The sequence below is a fragment of the Pipistrellus hanaki genome, assembly GCF_964339955.1.
Source record: "Pipistrellus hanaki genome assembly, chromosome: 3".
Taxonomy (NCBI): domain Eukaryota; kingdom Metazoa; phylum Chordata; class Mammalia; order Chiroptera; family Vespertilionidae; genus Pipistrellus; species Pipistrellus hanaki.
In genome coordinates this window covers 34,307,717-34,326,094 of record NC_140505.1, presented here as the reverse complement: position 1 = coordinate 34,326,094, position 18,378 = coordinate 34,307,717, and the positions used below count along the sequence as shown (strand labels likewise).

At 37.0% G+C, this 18,378-nt stretch overlaps 1 protein-coding gene across 4 annotated transcripts in view; it reads right to left on the bottom strand.

The window, feature by feature from the left end:
- FGF14 (fibroblast growth factor 14) overlaps positions 1-18,378 on the bottom strand; it is a 549,760-nt gene that overhangs the window by 98,943 nt on the left and 432,439 nt on the right. For all 4 annotated transcript variants that reach the window (XM_084880301.1, XM_084880300.1, XM_084880299.1 and 1 more), the window contains exon 3: positions 14,820-14,923. In XM_084880301.1, coding sequence (XP_084736427.1) covers positions 14,820-14,923 — 104 coding nt within the window. The remainder of the gene's footprint in view (positions 1-14,819; positions 14,924-18,378) is intronic.

The following is an 18,378-nucleotide window of genomic DNA, read 5'->3' as shown; positions in this document are numbered from 1 at the left end:
TGCCACATTCCATAGTTTTCCTTAGTCACACAAGGAACATAATGCCTAATGAAGTTATTATTCATAAGAATGTTTAAAGAACATGATCTTTTGGTGCTGGTAGTTAATGGTTTAATGATTCTGAGGAATTTCTAATCGGCCCAAAAGTCTGACCACCAGAAAAAAATAAAATCGTGACTGATTTTTGTGGCACAGACAAACAAGGTATGAATGAACATCCTGTGCTTTGAAATAATCAGGTATAACTGAGATGGTTTCTTTTTCTTTTTTAAATTATTATTGTATAAACGATGCACAAAAATTAATAAAAACTTTGTCTGCATTCAAATTTCTACAAGGCATCATTTGATTTTTTTAGATAAACACAGGGGATTATTACCCAAGGCAATTCTTTTGTCTACCCATTTCTATGTGCAAGCCCTCTTATGTATTATAATGCTATTTTAAATTAAAGGCTCACTGCTATTTCTCCTAGGTTTACAGTTGGCTTTGCTAAGTCAATAAAAACACTCTTTAAAAGGATTCCAACTGCATAAGGAAAATAGCTAACTCACTTATGGTACTTAGGGAATAATGTCTTAATAGTTTCCTCCTTTGCGTTAATATATCTAACATTAGAAATTATTACTTCATGAGCATTAAGAGATGTCTCACACATCAACTCCAGGTAAGAGTTGCCTGGAGACCTTTGAAAAGTTTAAACATTGATTTTTATGTTATTGATATGGCTTGAAATACAGATCCTAATTGATACTGGACTAAAACAAGGAAGGTCTGCATAGCCACCGTTAAATGGTAAGTAGAGTTATTGAAATTGCAAATTCTTAATACAAAAACAATTTTTCATTTCCTCTTTGATATCATTAACCTAAGGTTATGAATAGAGAGCAAATGGCAATATTTAAATAATTAACAATATAAGAGGTGCCATATCTTCCAAAGTGACATAATTTTATCAATCATTTTACTATTTAACACATTAGCAATGATGTGTCATGATTACAGAGAAAGTACATGCAAATAAATGCTCAGTGTGAGCATTTAATGTGCCCTATTATAAAACAGTTGTTTCTCAGACCACAATAAATACACATTTTTAAGGTAATATATCATTTTGCCATGATTTCACTCTTCATTATCTACAAGCAAGAAAGATACCTATTTTGTCAAAGCTGTGTCTGAAGTACAGGTGAGGAAATGGACATTCTTGAACCATAACAGAGTATTGCTCACCATAGAAATGACAAGGATTGCACTGAGTCTAAGGTTAGTGGAAATAATGCTATACAGTTTATAGTTAAGAAACAGATGAGTTAACTTAAGAAGTTTACATTAATGGGGAGTCATTGAGGCTCAACCTTTGTTGTTATGCCCTCACCAAAGGCACTCAGGTTAGTAATTAATTTGTAACAGGTTAAAAGTAAAGTAGGATAATGTTTTCTGTTTGCCCACATAACGATTTCTGCTAAATAGTGGCCCAGACCTAGTATAAATGACCAAATAAAATATCTCCATCTTGGCAGAGATGTTGCAAATCCAAAGCCCCACTTGTTTCCATTCAGTGTCTGACTTTATTTGGCAGCAAATAGCAAACAATTATGATGCTTTTTTTTGCATGGGTTAGGACATGCCTGTTAACAAGGGACTCATCTCTCTATATTCCAATAAAGGTTGTTTATGTCTTAGGAAAAATGAAAATAGAGTAGTTTTTCATATATTTATTAATTTTTTCACAAATTATTTTTTAAAAATAATTTGCAAGTGTCTAAGAAATGGGACTTAAATTATTGGGGCTATGTTGAAGAGATGGAGAAAAACATCCAATTCTTTTCCAGAACCCCCCCCCCCCCCATGAATTCATGGCTAGTGGGTTTTCAGAGGCCCTGGCATGTAGCAACACATTCATGTAACCCCACTGCCAGGTGTGCGAAGGAAAATAATTCTCTAAAAGTAAAAGTAATCAGCCCGGCTGGTGTAGTTCAGTGGTTGAACTACGACCAATGAACAAGGAGGTCACAGTTGGAATTCCAGTTAGGGAACATGCCCAGGTTTTGGGCTCAATTCCCAGTGGGGGGCATGCAGGAGGCAGCTGATCAATATTTGCTCTCATCCTTGATGTTTCTTTCTTTCCCTCTCCCTTCATCTCTGAAGTCAATAAAAATATATTTTAAAAATAATCAGAAATAAAACCCATCTTGCGTGAACAGTGTATAGCAATTTTCAATTATAAGGCTTCTCACATATGCAAACCATTTTTTAAAGTATATTTTTATTGAGTTCAGAGAATAAGGGAGAGGAAAAAGAGATTGAGAATCATTGATCAGCTGCCTCCTGCAAGTCCCCATCTGGGCATGTGCCCTTGACCAGAATTGAATCTGGAACCCTTCAGTCCACAGGTCTATGCTCGATCCACTGAGTCAAACCAGAAAGGGCTGCAAACAGTTTTTAAATAAGCAGAATTTTAATAGCTATTTAGTAGCTATTAATTGTTGCTTTCATGATAAATAGGATTTGTCACTCACTGTGTGATTTATTTGCCTTCTTAGCATTTCTGTAGTTTACTGCATTTTTTTTCATGATTTTGAAAATGAAAACAATGAGATGGTCATTCTCAAATATAGTTTACCTTACAGTTTTAGAACTTAATCTCTTGGGTAGTTTTAAAATCTCCTCATATATAAAAGTGTTTTTGACCATCTACCACCTACCATCTACCTCCACAAATACAGATTTTTAAAAATTGAAACATTGTTTCTTTAAATATATTTTCTTGATTTTGGAGAGGAGTGGAGAGGGAGAGAGATAGAAACATCAATGATGAGAAAATCACTGATCAGCTGCCTCCAGCACACCCCCCACTGGGAATGGAGCCCACAACCTGGGCATGAGCCCTGACCAAAAATCAAACCTTGACCTCCTGGTTCATACAATGCTCAACCACTGAGCCACACCGGCCAGGCAAAAATTGAAACATTCTGATCAAACCTAATTTTGTTAACTACTTACAGTACTTTATGTTTACAGCATTAAAAAAAATCAGGAAAAATTACCAACTACAATAATATTTTTTAATTTGACACCAAAATGAAATAAAAAACAAAGTATTTCATGTCATTTCATGAACTATAGAAATAATAAAGCCCTTTCTCTAGTTATCATTATTCATCCACTTGCTTTAAAATGTCCACGTTTAAGTGGCAGTGACATTTATTAGAAATAAAGTTTTATTTTACTGCCCTGAGATTCTTGCTTAAGGTGAAAACATTACCACTCAGCTTATTAATGCAAATATGAGCACATTAGAAGGCAGACATTGCATGTCTGAGTACTGTCTGTGAGTTTCTAATGCTCTTTCAGGAAGGAATGTGTAAAGAAGTACTTTCCTGCAATTCAGACTTGAGAGATAAACAGACTCATGTCTTCTTTGCCAGTAATTACTAGTAATGTTTTTCAATGGGGTGAATATGATGTGACATGCATAACAAATAACATTTACCAGGAGGGCATTCAAGGAATAATTTAATAAAATATGCAGGTAAAATTAATTCTACCTTCACAATAATCAATCAGGAACTTCATACTGAATACTTCTTACATTCCCTTCACGATTAAAGAAGCGATATAAAATGTACAAGAATAATCATAGAATCATAGATTCTGAGAAAAATAAAATCCAGCTAATTAAGATCTACTCCAAATGATTTCCTTTTTTTTTTTTGCATGTACCTGTTCAATTTTCCCAACACCATTTATCGAAGAAACTGTCTTGACCCCATTGTATGCACTTGCCTCCTTTGTCAAATATTGTTTGAGTGTAATGGCTGGGGTTGATTTGTGGGGTCTCTGTCATGTTCCATTAATCTATATGCCTACTCTTGTGCCTGTACCACGCTGTTTTTATTACAATGGTTTTGTAGTATAACTTGATATCCAGTATTATAATCCCTCCAACCTTGTTCTTCTTTCTCAAGGTTGCTCTATATTATCTTGATGCTCAAGGACACAGCTTTTTGTCCTATTCTTTATAGACTGAGCAGAGCAATCGTCCAGGATTTTTCTCCACACACTTACTCAAAGGCCAGCTCACTTGGATAGTGGAAAGGTGATCATTACTTGTGGCCATGTCATTATGCTTATTCAAGGGGCTTGAACTGGACCATGAATTTGTCATCATTATTATCATCGTCATCAACAACAGCAGCATTTACTCAAGGTAAGTATAAAATAATGTAATATTAAAGTCATGGTTCATGAGACAGTGATGTATAGCGTGTTTATCAAGGTATGCTCCTTTAGGCACCTGCACAAGGCATGCCTGGGCTACATAGTCAAAGTCAGTTCTTGGGGCATATGGAACTCACTCAATGGGAATCTTTTGGGTAAATGTTCTGGGATTTAGATATTTGCAATGTTATCAGCGTCTTATCTATGTTGACAAATGTGAACCACTATGAGACTATCTGAAGGCTTAGTATTCTCTTCCTATACTATCATCATTTTTATAGTCACAAGTCATAAACTTAATTCAGCTAGTTCTCTCCTCTATACCCAGTGTCCAAAATTGCCTCTATTGATTATGTATACTTAGGAATCAAGGAATATATATGAGGAAGCTTTTCAAGTAGTTATGTTATTTAATAAAGCTTTCAATTTCTAATATCTAACTATACCCATGTAGGTGTTATTCACCCCATTTCTTCATTTTTGATTCACATGCAGGAGGGATAGGGAAACAATCACCATCCATCATAGAACAACTCTTTATTCACACACCATTCCTCAGACAGCCCTTAGACGCGTTTCTTCCATGGTGAATGAACTTGGTCATCATCCAACAATCATTCAGTGGGATTATCACCCACGTGGAGAAAACAGAGTGCACTGCCAGCCCCTCCTTCTTCCAGGTTCTATTTCTCAGGGGAAAGCATCACAGCTCACCAGGTTCCGAGTTTGTCACAGAAGGAGCTGTGACTGTCACCTCCCATACCCAGACAACCTCAGTGCTCTCCTTATTACTCCTCAGAAACCACTTTCAAATATCTCTCTTCCTTTCCAGTCCCCCCAACATCAATGTCTCTAGGCCCAGAAACAAAGTTAACATGTGTGTAGTGTCTGCCTTTTTAAATTTAAGAATGACATTCAGATCTCTCTCTCTCTCATTTTCTCTTAGACACACACACACACACACACACACACACTCACACACAGACACACACACACACACTCTGATGCTGTCCAAACAAAGCAAATGTTTGTAGTTTGCAAGCCCTATTTAGTTTTTTCTTCTTTATTATTCTCTTTTTCTTTTATTCCTTGATTTCCCTGACAACCACTTTTCAAATTTCCGTTCCTATGTATTTCACCTGTTTAGATTACAAAGGCAAGATCATACAGTTATTTTTTCTAATGTGTCTTACTCACTTCAATTTACTTTCCAATGTCTTCCAGGTTTATCCATATTGTTGCCAATGCAGAATCACCTTTCTTTTCTTATTATTAAAATGAATAATTCCATTGTATACATACTGGAGCAAAAATAAGTTTTACAGTTGATTCTTGTATCATTATTTATTATATTATTTATTAATTATTATATTATTTTCCATATGAACAACTGTAAACCTAACTTTGCCCCACCCTGTATACTCAGCATTCCTCATCTGGACTATTGATTGCACGATTTTCACACTGCTACTGATCTATTTTTACTACTTATCCTGTCACAGGTATAATCCTTTAGAAGTTAAAGATGGCCACATTGTCTCCTAGTCTGGAGAAGGACATTAACCATTCTGAAAGGGGAAGTTAAAGGAAACAGGTGAAAGCGTATGGAGCTAGAGCAGAAAACGTATTGTGGGTGTGGTTGGAAACTCTAGACTAGACTTCAGGAGGGAAGATTTTGTTTTTTTCTACTTCTGAGTGGGGGCTAGAGCTGGGGAGAGGTGGGTTCCAATAGCTTGATGGAGTGAGCAGAAGGCATGGGCCTCTCTTTGCTCTCTCTTTGTAATATTTCCTCCCCACTTCCTTTCCTTTGCTGTCTCCTCCTCCCATTCTCTCATTTTTCTCTTTCTCTTCCTTTCGTTTTCCCAATGCTGCATAATGCTGATTTATATCCTTTTCCCAATGGCTTCCTATTGCTGATTTATATCCTTTTCTTTTCACCTCTTTTTCCCCTCTTCCTCCTCTTAAGTTCTCATATCTTTTCTACCTCAGTTCCTTTCTTTAAACTCCATAAAATGTCATATGAACTTGGATAACCTAAAAAGGTACATTTATTACTTTATATAGGTTGGGACAAAAGTATATTTATAGTTGTTCATGTGGAAAATAATACAATAATAAATAATGATATGAGTAAACTCTGTTTCACATACTTTTAACTATAAACATACTTTCCCCTGTATTGCCCATTATCAGTCTAACAATAGAAAACATGGGATGTTTCATATTTTCCTTTTGTCCAAAAGGCTACTTAAATTCAGTTATATGTAGTCTATCACTTGTATTTATTTCTCAAGGGCATTTTCTCTCTGGTAAGTGACCCTAACTAGAATGAAGGCATGCTTTCCTTTGTCATAATCAATTGTATTCTGTGCGTTGGTGTTCAACATTGTAGGAATTATATGAATACTGAAGGGAAATTTACTGAAGTACTGTACTTGCTTCTTTATTGCTATAAATTATCTTAGTCAAAATACCAAGAACAGATAATAGCTATTTTCAACCTGGGAAATAAATCCAAATAATAATAATGTGGGCTAAAGTATAGGAAAACTTAATAAAAATATTTTAAGCACAGAAAGTAAAGCTTCAAAATATGTGTAAATTGAAAAACTATTATTTAACGTTTATAAAAAGAAATAAAAACAGCCGGGACCAGTTTGGCTCAGTGGATAGAGTGTCGGCCTGCGGACTAAAAAGTCCCGGGTTCGATTCTGGTCAAGGGCATGTACCTGGGTTGCAGGCACATCCCCAATAGGGGGTGTGCAAGAGGCAGCTGATCGATGATTCTCTCTCATCGATGTTTCTAACTCTCTATCCTTCTCTCTTCCTCTCTGTGAAAAATCAATAAAATATAATAAAAGAAAAAAGAAAAATAAATAAATAAAAACACTGACCAGAAGTATAACAATGTGAATAAATGTGTGTGTATTTAATTCCAATGAAATACACAAATATATATACATATATTTGTCAGATACTGTTTATGTATAATTCCAATGAAATACACAAATATATATACATATATTTGTCAGATACTGTTTATGTAGAAAAACATGCACGTAGAGTCAAAGTTATAGACTGCTGGAATAAGAGAGACATGAATAATCACCTGAAATTTAATATATATATTTTTAAGATAAAGAACTCGCCAATAAGATAAATGAAGAATGAGGAATTAAAGATGAAAAAAAAAGAGTCCATTTTGAAAGGACTATCCAGAGAAATATGGGATCCTGCTTGGTTATAGTTTTGCCTCCCTTCTCCTAGGAGTCACATCAGATAACAAAAGACTGGTCCTCAGGATAAGCAGTCGTCAAATGCCCTTGGTTCCCTATAATGGATACTGATCACCAGTGATGGTCACTGTAGCCCACATTATGTGGTTAATCCCATGCACTGCCTGGTACCTAAAGATAAAAACACTAGGAGACATGGACAGGATATGCCGACCTGAATAAACATGAGTGGCTTCCTAAGGATAGAGTCCAGAGATGTGTTTCGAAGAGACATGGTGAGTACCAGAGATGGACAAAGACCACACAGAATACTCGGTCGGCATAGACATACAGATGTGTGATGGTGTATGCCTTTGTGTTAGCAACTCTCAGGGAAGAAGGGAAAGATTTTGAGGGAAATTAAGTAACTCACTGAAAAATCAAAGCAGTTCTATTTCTATGGCCCAAACTTGAACAATGAATACAAAAGCAAATGTTAAGAAGAAAGGACATTGTTGCAACCCATTTGGCTGGAATGTGAACTCTGCATGGAGACATACAATTAACAGCAGCTTGAGGTGAGGAGCCCTGAGGCTTTCCTGTCTAAGTAGGCTTTGAGAAATTACGGATGTAATTTTTTAAAGGAGCCACACAATTCAAGGCACATCAGTAAGCGATGTCTGTTGGCACCGAGGAGGGAAGGTGGAACCATCTTTGTAAGAGAGGCTTGTGAGTGTATTTCTGAAATATGACTGTGATATTAGAAAACTATCTCATATAAAGTAGATAAGAATTGGAAGGTCCTGCAAATGCTTTTTGCATAATACATAGCATTTATCCTTTTTCCTTAAACTAAAGAACATTTCATCACTATGCTCACATCCTACCTAATAAAAGAATAATATGCAAATGAACCACCACTCCACTCATGCCCATGAACCACCATGGGCATAAAATAAGAATAATATGCCCATGAACCACCATGCCCATCACCCATGCCCACCAGCCAATCAGAGCAAGTATGCAAATTAAACCCAACCAAAATGACTGCAGCCACAGAGAGCAGTTGAGAGAGGTTTGGGTTTCAATAGAGGAAGCTTGACCGGCATAGACCTCCACTCAAGGATACAAAATTTCAATTATAGAAGATAAATCACAAGAAAAATGGCGGCAGCCACACAGCTGGAGAGAGCAGGCTAGGGTTGCCCCCAGCAATGGAGGAAGCATGGCTTTCCACCTGCCCTGGCCTGCCTAGGCCTCCACTCAAGGCTACAAAGTTTCAATTGTAGAAGGTAAATAAATTCTAGATACCAGGGTCGCTGGGGGTGTGGCCAGCCTGCAAACCACTACAGGTCCCTCACCTTAGCCACCCCACACCCCAAGAGAATCCCCACCCTCATCTGGGACACCCTTCAGGGCAAACCAACTGGCCCCCACCCATACTCTTTTATTAGATAGGCCTCTATCCTATCTAATAAAAGAGTAATATGCAGATTGACCATCACTCCAACACACAATAGCTGCCCCCATGTGGTCAAAGATCCTGCCCTTATGTGGACACAAGATGGCCACCACAAGATGGCCAGCAGGGGAAGGCAGTTGGGAGGGACCAGGCCTGCAAGGGAGGGCAGTTGGAGGTGATCAACCCTTCAGGGGAGGGCAGTTTGGAGTGACCAGGCTGGCAGAGGAGGGAAATTGGGGGCAAACAGGCTGTCAGGGGAGCAGTTAGACATCAATCAGGCTGGGAGAGGAGTGGTTAGGGGGTGATCAGGCTGGCAGGCAGAAGCGATTAGGGGCAATCAGGAAGGCAGGCAGGCGAGCAGTTGGGAGCCAGCAGTCCTGGATTGTGAGAGGGATGTCCAACTGCCAGATGGACATTGTTATTTGTGTGCTCTGGGGCACCTGCATACTGTCACCTCTGTATGCTGGGGTCAACCCATCCAGCAATATGAAATCACTGCTGTCATATTAAAGAAAAGATTTCACAGGTGATAGTGATGCTTGTTGTGTGGTTATTGGTTGTTGAGTTGTGGAATCACCCACCAGTGTGCAGGAGGGAGAGGTAGATTCCTGGGCCTCGCACCAGACCTATTGAATTGAAGAAGCTGGAAGTTGATCCCTGGAATCTGCTTTTTCCTCTCTTCAGGTGATTGTTTGGGGCCCTATTATTTGCAAAACACAGTAGCAGAGCTGTCTCTTGTTTCATTATAAAAACCAACATGAAAAGGAATTATCTTCCTCTCTACTTGTATCTCTCAATTATTAGACTCAGGTGAAATATTAATTTCAGGAGAATACCAGGGCTTACTCCCTCCCAGATGGCAGCATCCAGGTAATATAATAGAAACATTTAGAACACCATTTAGAAACTAATATTTTCATAAATGCCAGCCAGTGGGAAGACAGCACTAACGAATTGTTATATATTGTAGGTACATTTTTTACTTCATCATCCAGAAAAATCGATCAGATTAACACCAACATTTTAAACCTCAACATTAACCTGAAAGCATCCAGGAAACCTTTCGTTTTACAGATGAGAAGACTGAGAGCCAGAGAGTCTGGGACATGATAACACAACACAAGTATCCGCTGTCGGATCCAAGATCCAAAATCCAGGTTTTGTGATAAAATCCCAGGGCTTTCCCCATTGTATTATCAGTCTTTCCTCCCTACACATCTTTCTTATATCAGAATGACTATTCTTTATGTCTGGTCAAATAAGGAATGACAGGGTGTGTTTTTTTTCATTTCATATTTTTCTTCAGGGCTCATAATTTACTTCAAAGAATTCTCTTAGTCTTTCTAAGTCATAAGTTGTTCAGAAGAGGAAAAACAAAAAACAACACCTTGACTGTTCCTCAGAGCACCATAAATAGTTTATAGTTGATCAAAATACATTTTTATCCTAAACACCACTTCGGACTCATTTTCTAATTCAGTATTTCCTTGTCAGTTTCTGTTCTGCAACACTGCAGTTTACCTTCAAGGAAACTGTTTATATCTAACACTAAATCTCTTGAGGTACATCTTCAAGAAACATGTTATAATCATTAGGACCACAAGTGAAATTACTGCTGTCATATTAAAGAAAAGATTCCACAGGTGACAAGTAGCTTCGGCAAAAGAAAGTGATGTTTACATCTCAGTCAGATAACTGTTCTGCCCCACTGAGGCAGAATTACCTGACAAATTCAATATCTTTATTTGGATGGCAAGGGATGATGAGAGTTACTTTCTGAAACGCAGAGGAATACATCTAGTGTGATTTTCATCTAACAGAATTCACTTTGCTCTGAGTATTTTATTGCCTACATTCTCAAAAAAATTGCTCCCATATTAGACATTGGTTTACACTCCACAAGCATTAAGTTGATCATTTTAAAGTGGGTATAAGCTTAAGACAGATTCCTCCATTTCCCAGACTTAAATCTTTAAACTTTTTTCTTTAAACCTGGGCTTGGAGTTCTCCTTTAAAAAAAAACTTACTCAACCTCATTCAAAACTTCTTAGTTGGGTTAGCCAGCCTGGCTTTTAAATTTAATGCCCAAACGTTACATGTAATACACTTTAAGAATATTTGTCACCCAGTATTTAATATCAAACATTTCTTGAATAAATAGAATTTCCTATGATTTGTATTGTTTTTATTTGAGAATCTCCAAAGAAAACAAATTGTTTCAAATTATACTTTTTAATATCTAAAATGAAGTTTCTTCCCAAATCCCTAATGGTTTTCATTACCTCATCACATGCTTATAAGTTGTTACTAGAATAGGTGCCAGACCATATTGTGAACATGTTTGGCACATGGAAGCAATACTGTATAGTGAAACAGTTGAAAAGTAAACTATGAAGCTAAAGAGAAAATAAACAAATGGGACTACATCAAAAGAAAAAGCTTTTTTACAGCAAAAGAAACCATCAACAAAACAACAAGAAAGCCCACGGTGTGGGAGAACATATTTGCAAATAACACCACTGATAAAGGTTTAATCTCCAACATCTACAGACAGCTGATACAACTAAATAAAAGGAAGGTGAATGATCCAATTAAGAAATGGGCAATGGACCTAAATAGAATATTTTCAAAAGAAGACAGAAGGAAGGCCAAAAGGCACATGAAAACATGCTCAAAGTCACTAATTATCCGAGAGATGCAAATCAAAACAACAATGCGGTACCATCTCACACCTGTCAGAATGGCCAACATCAACAAATCAACAAACAAGTGTTGGCGAGGTTGTGGAGAAAAAGGAACCCTCGTGCACTGCTGGTGGGAATGCAGACTGGTGCAACCACTGTGGAGAACAGTGTGGAATTTCCTCAAAAAACTGAAAATGGAACTCCCATTTGATCCAGTAATCCCACTCCTAGGAATATATCCCAAGAAACTAGAAACATCAATCAGAAAGGATATATGCACCCCTATGTTCATAGCAGCACAATCTACAATAGCCAGAATTTGGAAACAGCCTAGGTGCCCGTCAGCAGATGATTGGATCCAAAAACTATGGTACATCTACACAATGGAATACTATGCTGCCATAAAAAAGAAGGAATTCTCATCATTTGCAGCAACCTGGATGGAATTGGAGAACATCATGCTGAGTGAAATAAGCCAATCAATGAAAGAGAAACACCACATGACCTCACTCATTTGTGGATAATAAAGATCATTATAAACTGATAAACCAAAAGATAGATACAGAGACAGTAAAGCAACAAGCAGATTGTCAAATTTCAGCGGGGAGGGGAGGAGGATCTGGGGGAGATAATAGATCAACTGAAGGACTTGTATACATGCATATAAGTACAACCAATGGACATGGAACTCTGGGGAGGGAGGGGATGTGTGGGAGGGAGGGAGGGGGAAAAATCAATAAAATATGTAAAAAAAAGAAAGAAAGAAAAATAAATAAATAAATAAATAAATAAATAAATTCACATTGCAAAAAAAAAAAAAGTAAACTATGAGTCAGACTAATAGTGCTCAAATCTTGTCTGTTCTACTTGGATGACTTCACACAGCTTCTCAAACTTTCTATACAATCAGTATCACCATTTTAACAGTATTTGCTTAATAGGATGCTGCAAGGATGAAATGATCTAACCTATAAAGTGCCGAAATCCATGCTAGGCAGAGTGCACTATATACATACGGTGGCTATTATAATTTTATAAGTAGAACTATCATTGCATAGTATAATAATTGTTGCATTGTGCTGTTATATTATTATTTTAGTAGGCTCTCAGTAACTAATTATGGGATAAATGAGTGAATGTGAGAAAACATTCTTTTTGCAGAAATATTTGAACTCCAATTTTTATTACATTGAAATACATAGGACACTTTAACTGAGGAGTATTAGTAAAAACTGGCAATTTCATTTGATTTTTATCTAAGTCCCTTTCCTACAAGATGGCTGAGGATTCTAAGGGCATGGTCTGGGCAGAGGGGATCTCTTAGGGTAGGGTTTGGGCGAATAGAGTGCCTCTTAGCAGATCCTGGTCTCAGAGCACAGTGTCAAAGATGGAAAGACGAGAAAACCAAGATCCGCAAAAGCAGAGAAGCCACCAAACAGTGGTCCAGAAGCCAAGTAATGGGAGAATCAGAGAGTTGGAGTAGAAAATATGCCTGGAGTTGTCACTGGGACAATTCCTGGGGCAGGGGCTGTTGCCAACAGTTGTGATTCCTGGGCAGGGAGGTCCTATTTAAGATGCCAAAGACTGGGCCAGTCAGTTGGTGCCTCCCTCACTTCTATTCCTGCTGCGCTGCTTACATTGCAACAAAGATAACCCGGACTGCCTTGTATTTTAGGCTAATGCACATATTCCTACCTTATAAAAAAAATAGCACATTTGCACGACCTCATCACAAAAAAACATAAAGTATCTTTCTCAGTAGCAAAAGTAAAACAGACATTTAAATTTCTCCTGACATCAACACATATAACAGAGTATAACAATGTGATCTGGGGAGGGGGTCGAGGGTGTGGGGAGGGGACATCTGCAATATTTCCAACAATAAATATGAATTTAAAAAAAAAAAAACCATCAAGAGAAACAAAGGACTAGAGGCTATGGCAGACACTGAATCTAATAATTTTTAGGCATCTCAAAGATTACTTGGGGGAAAGAAACAAAAGGAACAGAATAAATGTCAAATCAATAAAGTTGATTTGTATCTGAAATTATGCATCTTTAGAAAATTATCTTAATCTACATAGAATTTTTCCTCAAGGGGGATAGGGAATTCTAGCTTGAGCGTGCCTGCAGATGGTGAGTATTCATCTTATGTAACAGAATGCAATTTGCATAATGTGGGGCCAGGTCTGCATGCAGGAACAACTTCAGGGAACTCAGAAAAAGGTTCCAAATTAGCAAGAGCATTTTCCCACCTCCCCACAAAAGGAATCCATAGCTCACCTTTTATTTTCTTTGACAGATTTTCCGGATTTGTTAAAGAAGATTTATCAAATTTCATGGGAGGCCCCAAAGAATGTTTCTGCGTAAGTTCTGTGTGCATGTGTGTGCCTGTGCATAATGTTTGCATGTATATTTACATGCAGTTTTTTTTTTGATGATGGCATTTAACAACAACAGAAGTAGTATTTAACAACAACAAAAGCGAATAAAAACATTTTTTTTTCTGGAGGCACTATGACTGATCTATTGATTTTTGCTCAGAGGATAGCAGAAAGTTCTTTCATCTAAGTCTCTAATGCTGGAATCTGTGTTGGAAATTCACTCCAACAGCATTATAATGTATGTATACAGCACATCTGAATGCAAATTATTTGTAAAGAGTAAATATTCCAGAAGAGCTTATATGTCTGGAAAAGTGCTCAACTTTATAAACACAAAACAAGGAGACTTGCTTAGAGTTCAAAGCAATATACATTTTTATATTAGAAGTATGTTCCTAGTAAAATGCTTACACATTTTGAATTCTTATTTTTCAAAGAACTAGTCCCTTTAAATGTTTCTCTCTTCTGTTCAGAATTCACATTGATTCTGTTTCTTTTCATAAAATAATCTTTTACAAGAGGTTCTCAAAGACAAGTACTCTTCTAAATAGAAATAAAAATGTCATATTAACATCAACTCTTTCAAAATTGCTCAATTTTCTATAAACTGGGTCACTTTTTAAAATATGCAAATACACAATTTTACAAGGTAATAATGTCCCTCTTCTGCTTTACATGCTGTTATTAACAAACACTGATGAATAATGAATAAACAGCTCCCACAACACTGTAGCAAAGATAAAAAAACAGAAGCAATAGACAGGACTTTCTCATTTTGTTATTGCTGCTATTGCTATTGCTATTTTGCAAACATTGAAAGAAGGACCAATGACTATGGCATGCTACTTACTGATGGATAGAGATAACCTTCTCCATTCATGGCTATGTACAACCCTGTCTTCACTCCCTGGATGGCAACAACGCGCAGTCCCACTGGTATGAGGTTGAACAGTGCTGGAAAGATAAACAGGGTCTGTCACAAATGGGCAGAGAGCAGCAAAGCACTGCCATCACCTATCTCTCACTTATTTTATTTAAGAAACATCACCTTTGTTACAACCTCCTGAGAAGTTCTGATTAACTAACTTTTATTTCTCTTTATAATTAAGAAGGGTCTGCTATGGATAGAATTAGCCCTTGAACTTCAGTGTGTAGATCTTAGCAGTCTGTCTATAGCATTTTGAAGAGCTGGTGGGAAAATGAGCAGAATCAAGCCTGTAATTATGCTTCCAGTATTGCAGTCTCTGACACCACTCGATACCAAAGTAATCAGCTGTAAAGATTCTCAAAGAGGAGAATTTAAAAAGTCCAAGTTGACTGTTTATCCTGGCCTTTCCTGCAGAAGGTGTGCTTAATCACTGCAATGTGGCACAGCCCAGAGTTAAAAAGGCAATTCCAAAACTCAATTACTGCTGCTGAACCAACATGATAATCCAGCAGAGCCCTGGAAAGATATGCATCTGATAATGTGCTAAATCTAGAAAGAACTAATCAAACTGAATGCAATGCAAAACTTAGAAAGAAATACTCGTTATTAATAGTTCATAAAACTATTAATGAAAACTAAAATAAAGAGGAAAAGTTCTCAATTTTACCCACCTTAGAGAGAAAAAATCCTTTGTTACCATGTTTTTGTTTCTCCCCTTATTGACAAAGAAGTGTTTTTATATGTTGTTTTTTTTTTTTTTTTACAGAGCATAGATAGCAATGTTATATTGGTTTTATAAAGAGTATTAACATCTCTTTAACACATTTCCATGCTAGAGTCACATATTGACCATATAGTGGGTTTTCTGGCACCATGGTTAAGTAATCATTTGATGATTTTGGAGACTTTATTATAAATACATTTATAAGAGAACTATTAATTATCCACAGTGAATTTGTCTGCTCCCATCAAGTTCTTTTTAATTTACATCTAATCCTAACCAATAGAACCAGGCCAGAATAGTCAATACAGAATTAAAATGTTGAAGTAAATAAATAAAATATTTTCACTTCTTGTTTATTAACTGTATTACATAAAAGATAAATAATTTTTTAGATGTGGGAAATTTTGACTTCAATCTATGGGTCTATTCAATGTATAGATTTGTATTGTGCTCTATTTAATTTGGAGTCATATTTTTTAATAGGCTAGACAAAATTACACCTTCTCTTCCAGGTATAATATCCCATCCCAGTATCCGAAGATGTCTGTGGATGTCTGTGCTACACAACTGATAAAAGACAGGCGATGGCTGTAGGTAATTTTCTCTAGAAGAATACTCAGGGGCATATATGATTAGGTAGATCATTAGCTTTCATGATGCAAACTAACGTTGGGCTGTTCAAACTGAGGAATGAGATTTATATTTGCTTATTTCTACTAGTTAATATTAAACATGAGTGTGGAGTTGGTGAGTACTTCGAGGTACTTGTGTCATTGTAGCTCTTAGTATTCATTGTTTGTAGAAGACCATTGGCCATTTTCACTCTTGTCTAGAACATCTGAACTGTTCCATCTTCCTCATAATTTGAAAGGATGGGCACCAGGCTAATTCTTGACTTATGTGCAAAACATTTTTTAGGGAAACCATACTGACCATGCAGACTAGTCTAACCTAAAATATATTTAAATTTAATTACTCTAAATTTCATATCCTTAAAGGTATTTATAAGTTCCATATATTTGGTATAGACAAGCTGGTATATTTCATAAGCTCACTAAAATAAAGGGGTGTGGGAAAAATAAAAATTATAAAGGAAAGTCTAAAATGACCATACTAAAATTAACACACTGGGTTTTTCTCCCGGGATTTTGTTTTGGACCTGAATTATAAATACAAGTTATTATAATTTATGAAATAATAATAAAAAGTGAATCCAATAATCACTGTCATGTGGAAGACCGTCCAGAGCTGACCATGCTGGATACATGGTGTTAATTAAAGCCAGGGGGCCCCACATTAATTGAGACATTACACTTTTTAATTATTTCTGTATTATACATAATTATAAAGCAATGCCACAAAGTTTCGGGGAGTAAAAATAATGAAGAAGTTCATGCTATTTTGTTTACTCTGTGGAATACAAAAGGTCTCCGAAGAGTAGTGATTTTCAATGCTGGCTGTTCTTTAAAGCTAGGACAGCCATGTCCAATCCCAGATAAAATCAGAATCTTAGGAAGCTGGTATAGGGCATAATACATTTATGTTGAAAGTTCCTCAAGAGACCCTAAGCTATAGCCAAGATGAGGAGCACCCTCCTAAGGCTTGTGGGGTGGTGGTAACTGTGAGCTGTCAACCATTTTTACATATCAAGGTATTATATTGAGAATTTGTAAGGTGAGAGGGGTTGGTTTGGGTGAGGTTTTAACATTGCTGTGGTTACTAGTCTATTGATATTTCTGTAGTCCTAGTCTGTCTGCCGTATCTTTTAGCTCTAGTAACTGGAACAACGGAGTTTGGCGGCATAAAAAGCTGCATGGCATCCCCAAAAAGCAAAATAAAGAAAAGAAAACCACTCCCTAATCAAATACCATAGTTCATGGTACTACTACCTGCCATAGTTCATAGTTCATGGAAGGCAGAAGGGAAGTGCTAAGATTTTTAAGGAAGTACCCCCTGAAAATGAGTGTGGTCATGAAGCAACTGGGTGTTCCCTTCATCTTGTGAAAGATCCTTCGAGGGCATAAGAATTCAGTGATAAGCAGTCAAGTTGCTGCACCATCCTCTCCATTCTTAACCTTTTTTTTTTTTGCCACTTTTTTCTCCCAGAGGTTCCTGGATCTCAGGCTGGAAACCCTAGGACGACATGAGTGTCAGCTTCACCTACCTGCTGGCCCTTTTCCTCTTCTTAATTTATCTAAAAATTATGACAAAAGCAGCTTAGCAGGGTGGTTCTGACTTTGTCTAGTTCTAAATAATTTCACACTTAAAAGCAGGATATGTGTTGAGCTCAAATCACAAAGATCTGAAGGTTTAACCCTCAAGCTTGTGCTGTTAGTAAATCTGGGTGGCATCAGGGCCACTCTTAGGTGATTTCTCCTTATTTTTCCCTACTTATGGATGACTAAACCTTGTTTGCTGTTCAGAGAATCATCGTAAAACTGAAACATGTTGGTCAAAAATTATATCACACCCTTCCTCCAACCAAAAGGACAATGTTCTCATCAGGAGCTGTCTCTAATGTTCACTCTCAATTAAAGAATACCTTTCCAGCCAAAACCGGTTTGGCTCAGCGGTAGAGCGTCAGTCTGAAAGGTCCCAGGTTCAATTCTGGTCAAGGGCATGTACATTGGTTGCGGGCACATCCCCAGTAGGGGGTGTGCAAGAGGCAGCTGGTCGACGTTTCTCTCTCATCGACGTTTCTAGCTCTCTATATCTCTCCCTTCCTCTCTGTAAAAAATTAATAAAATATATATTTTT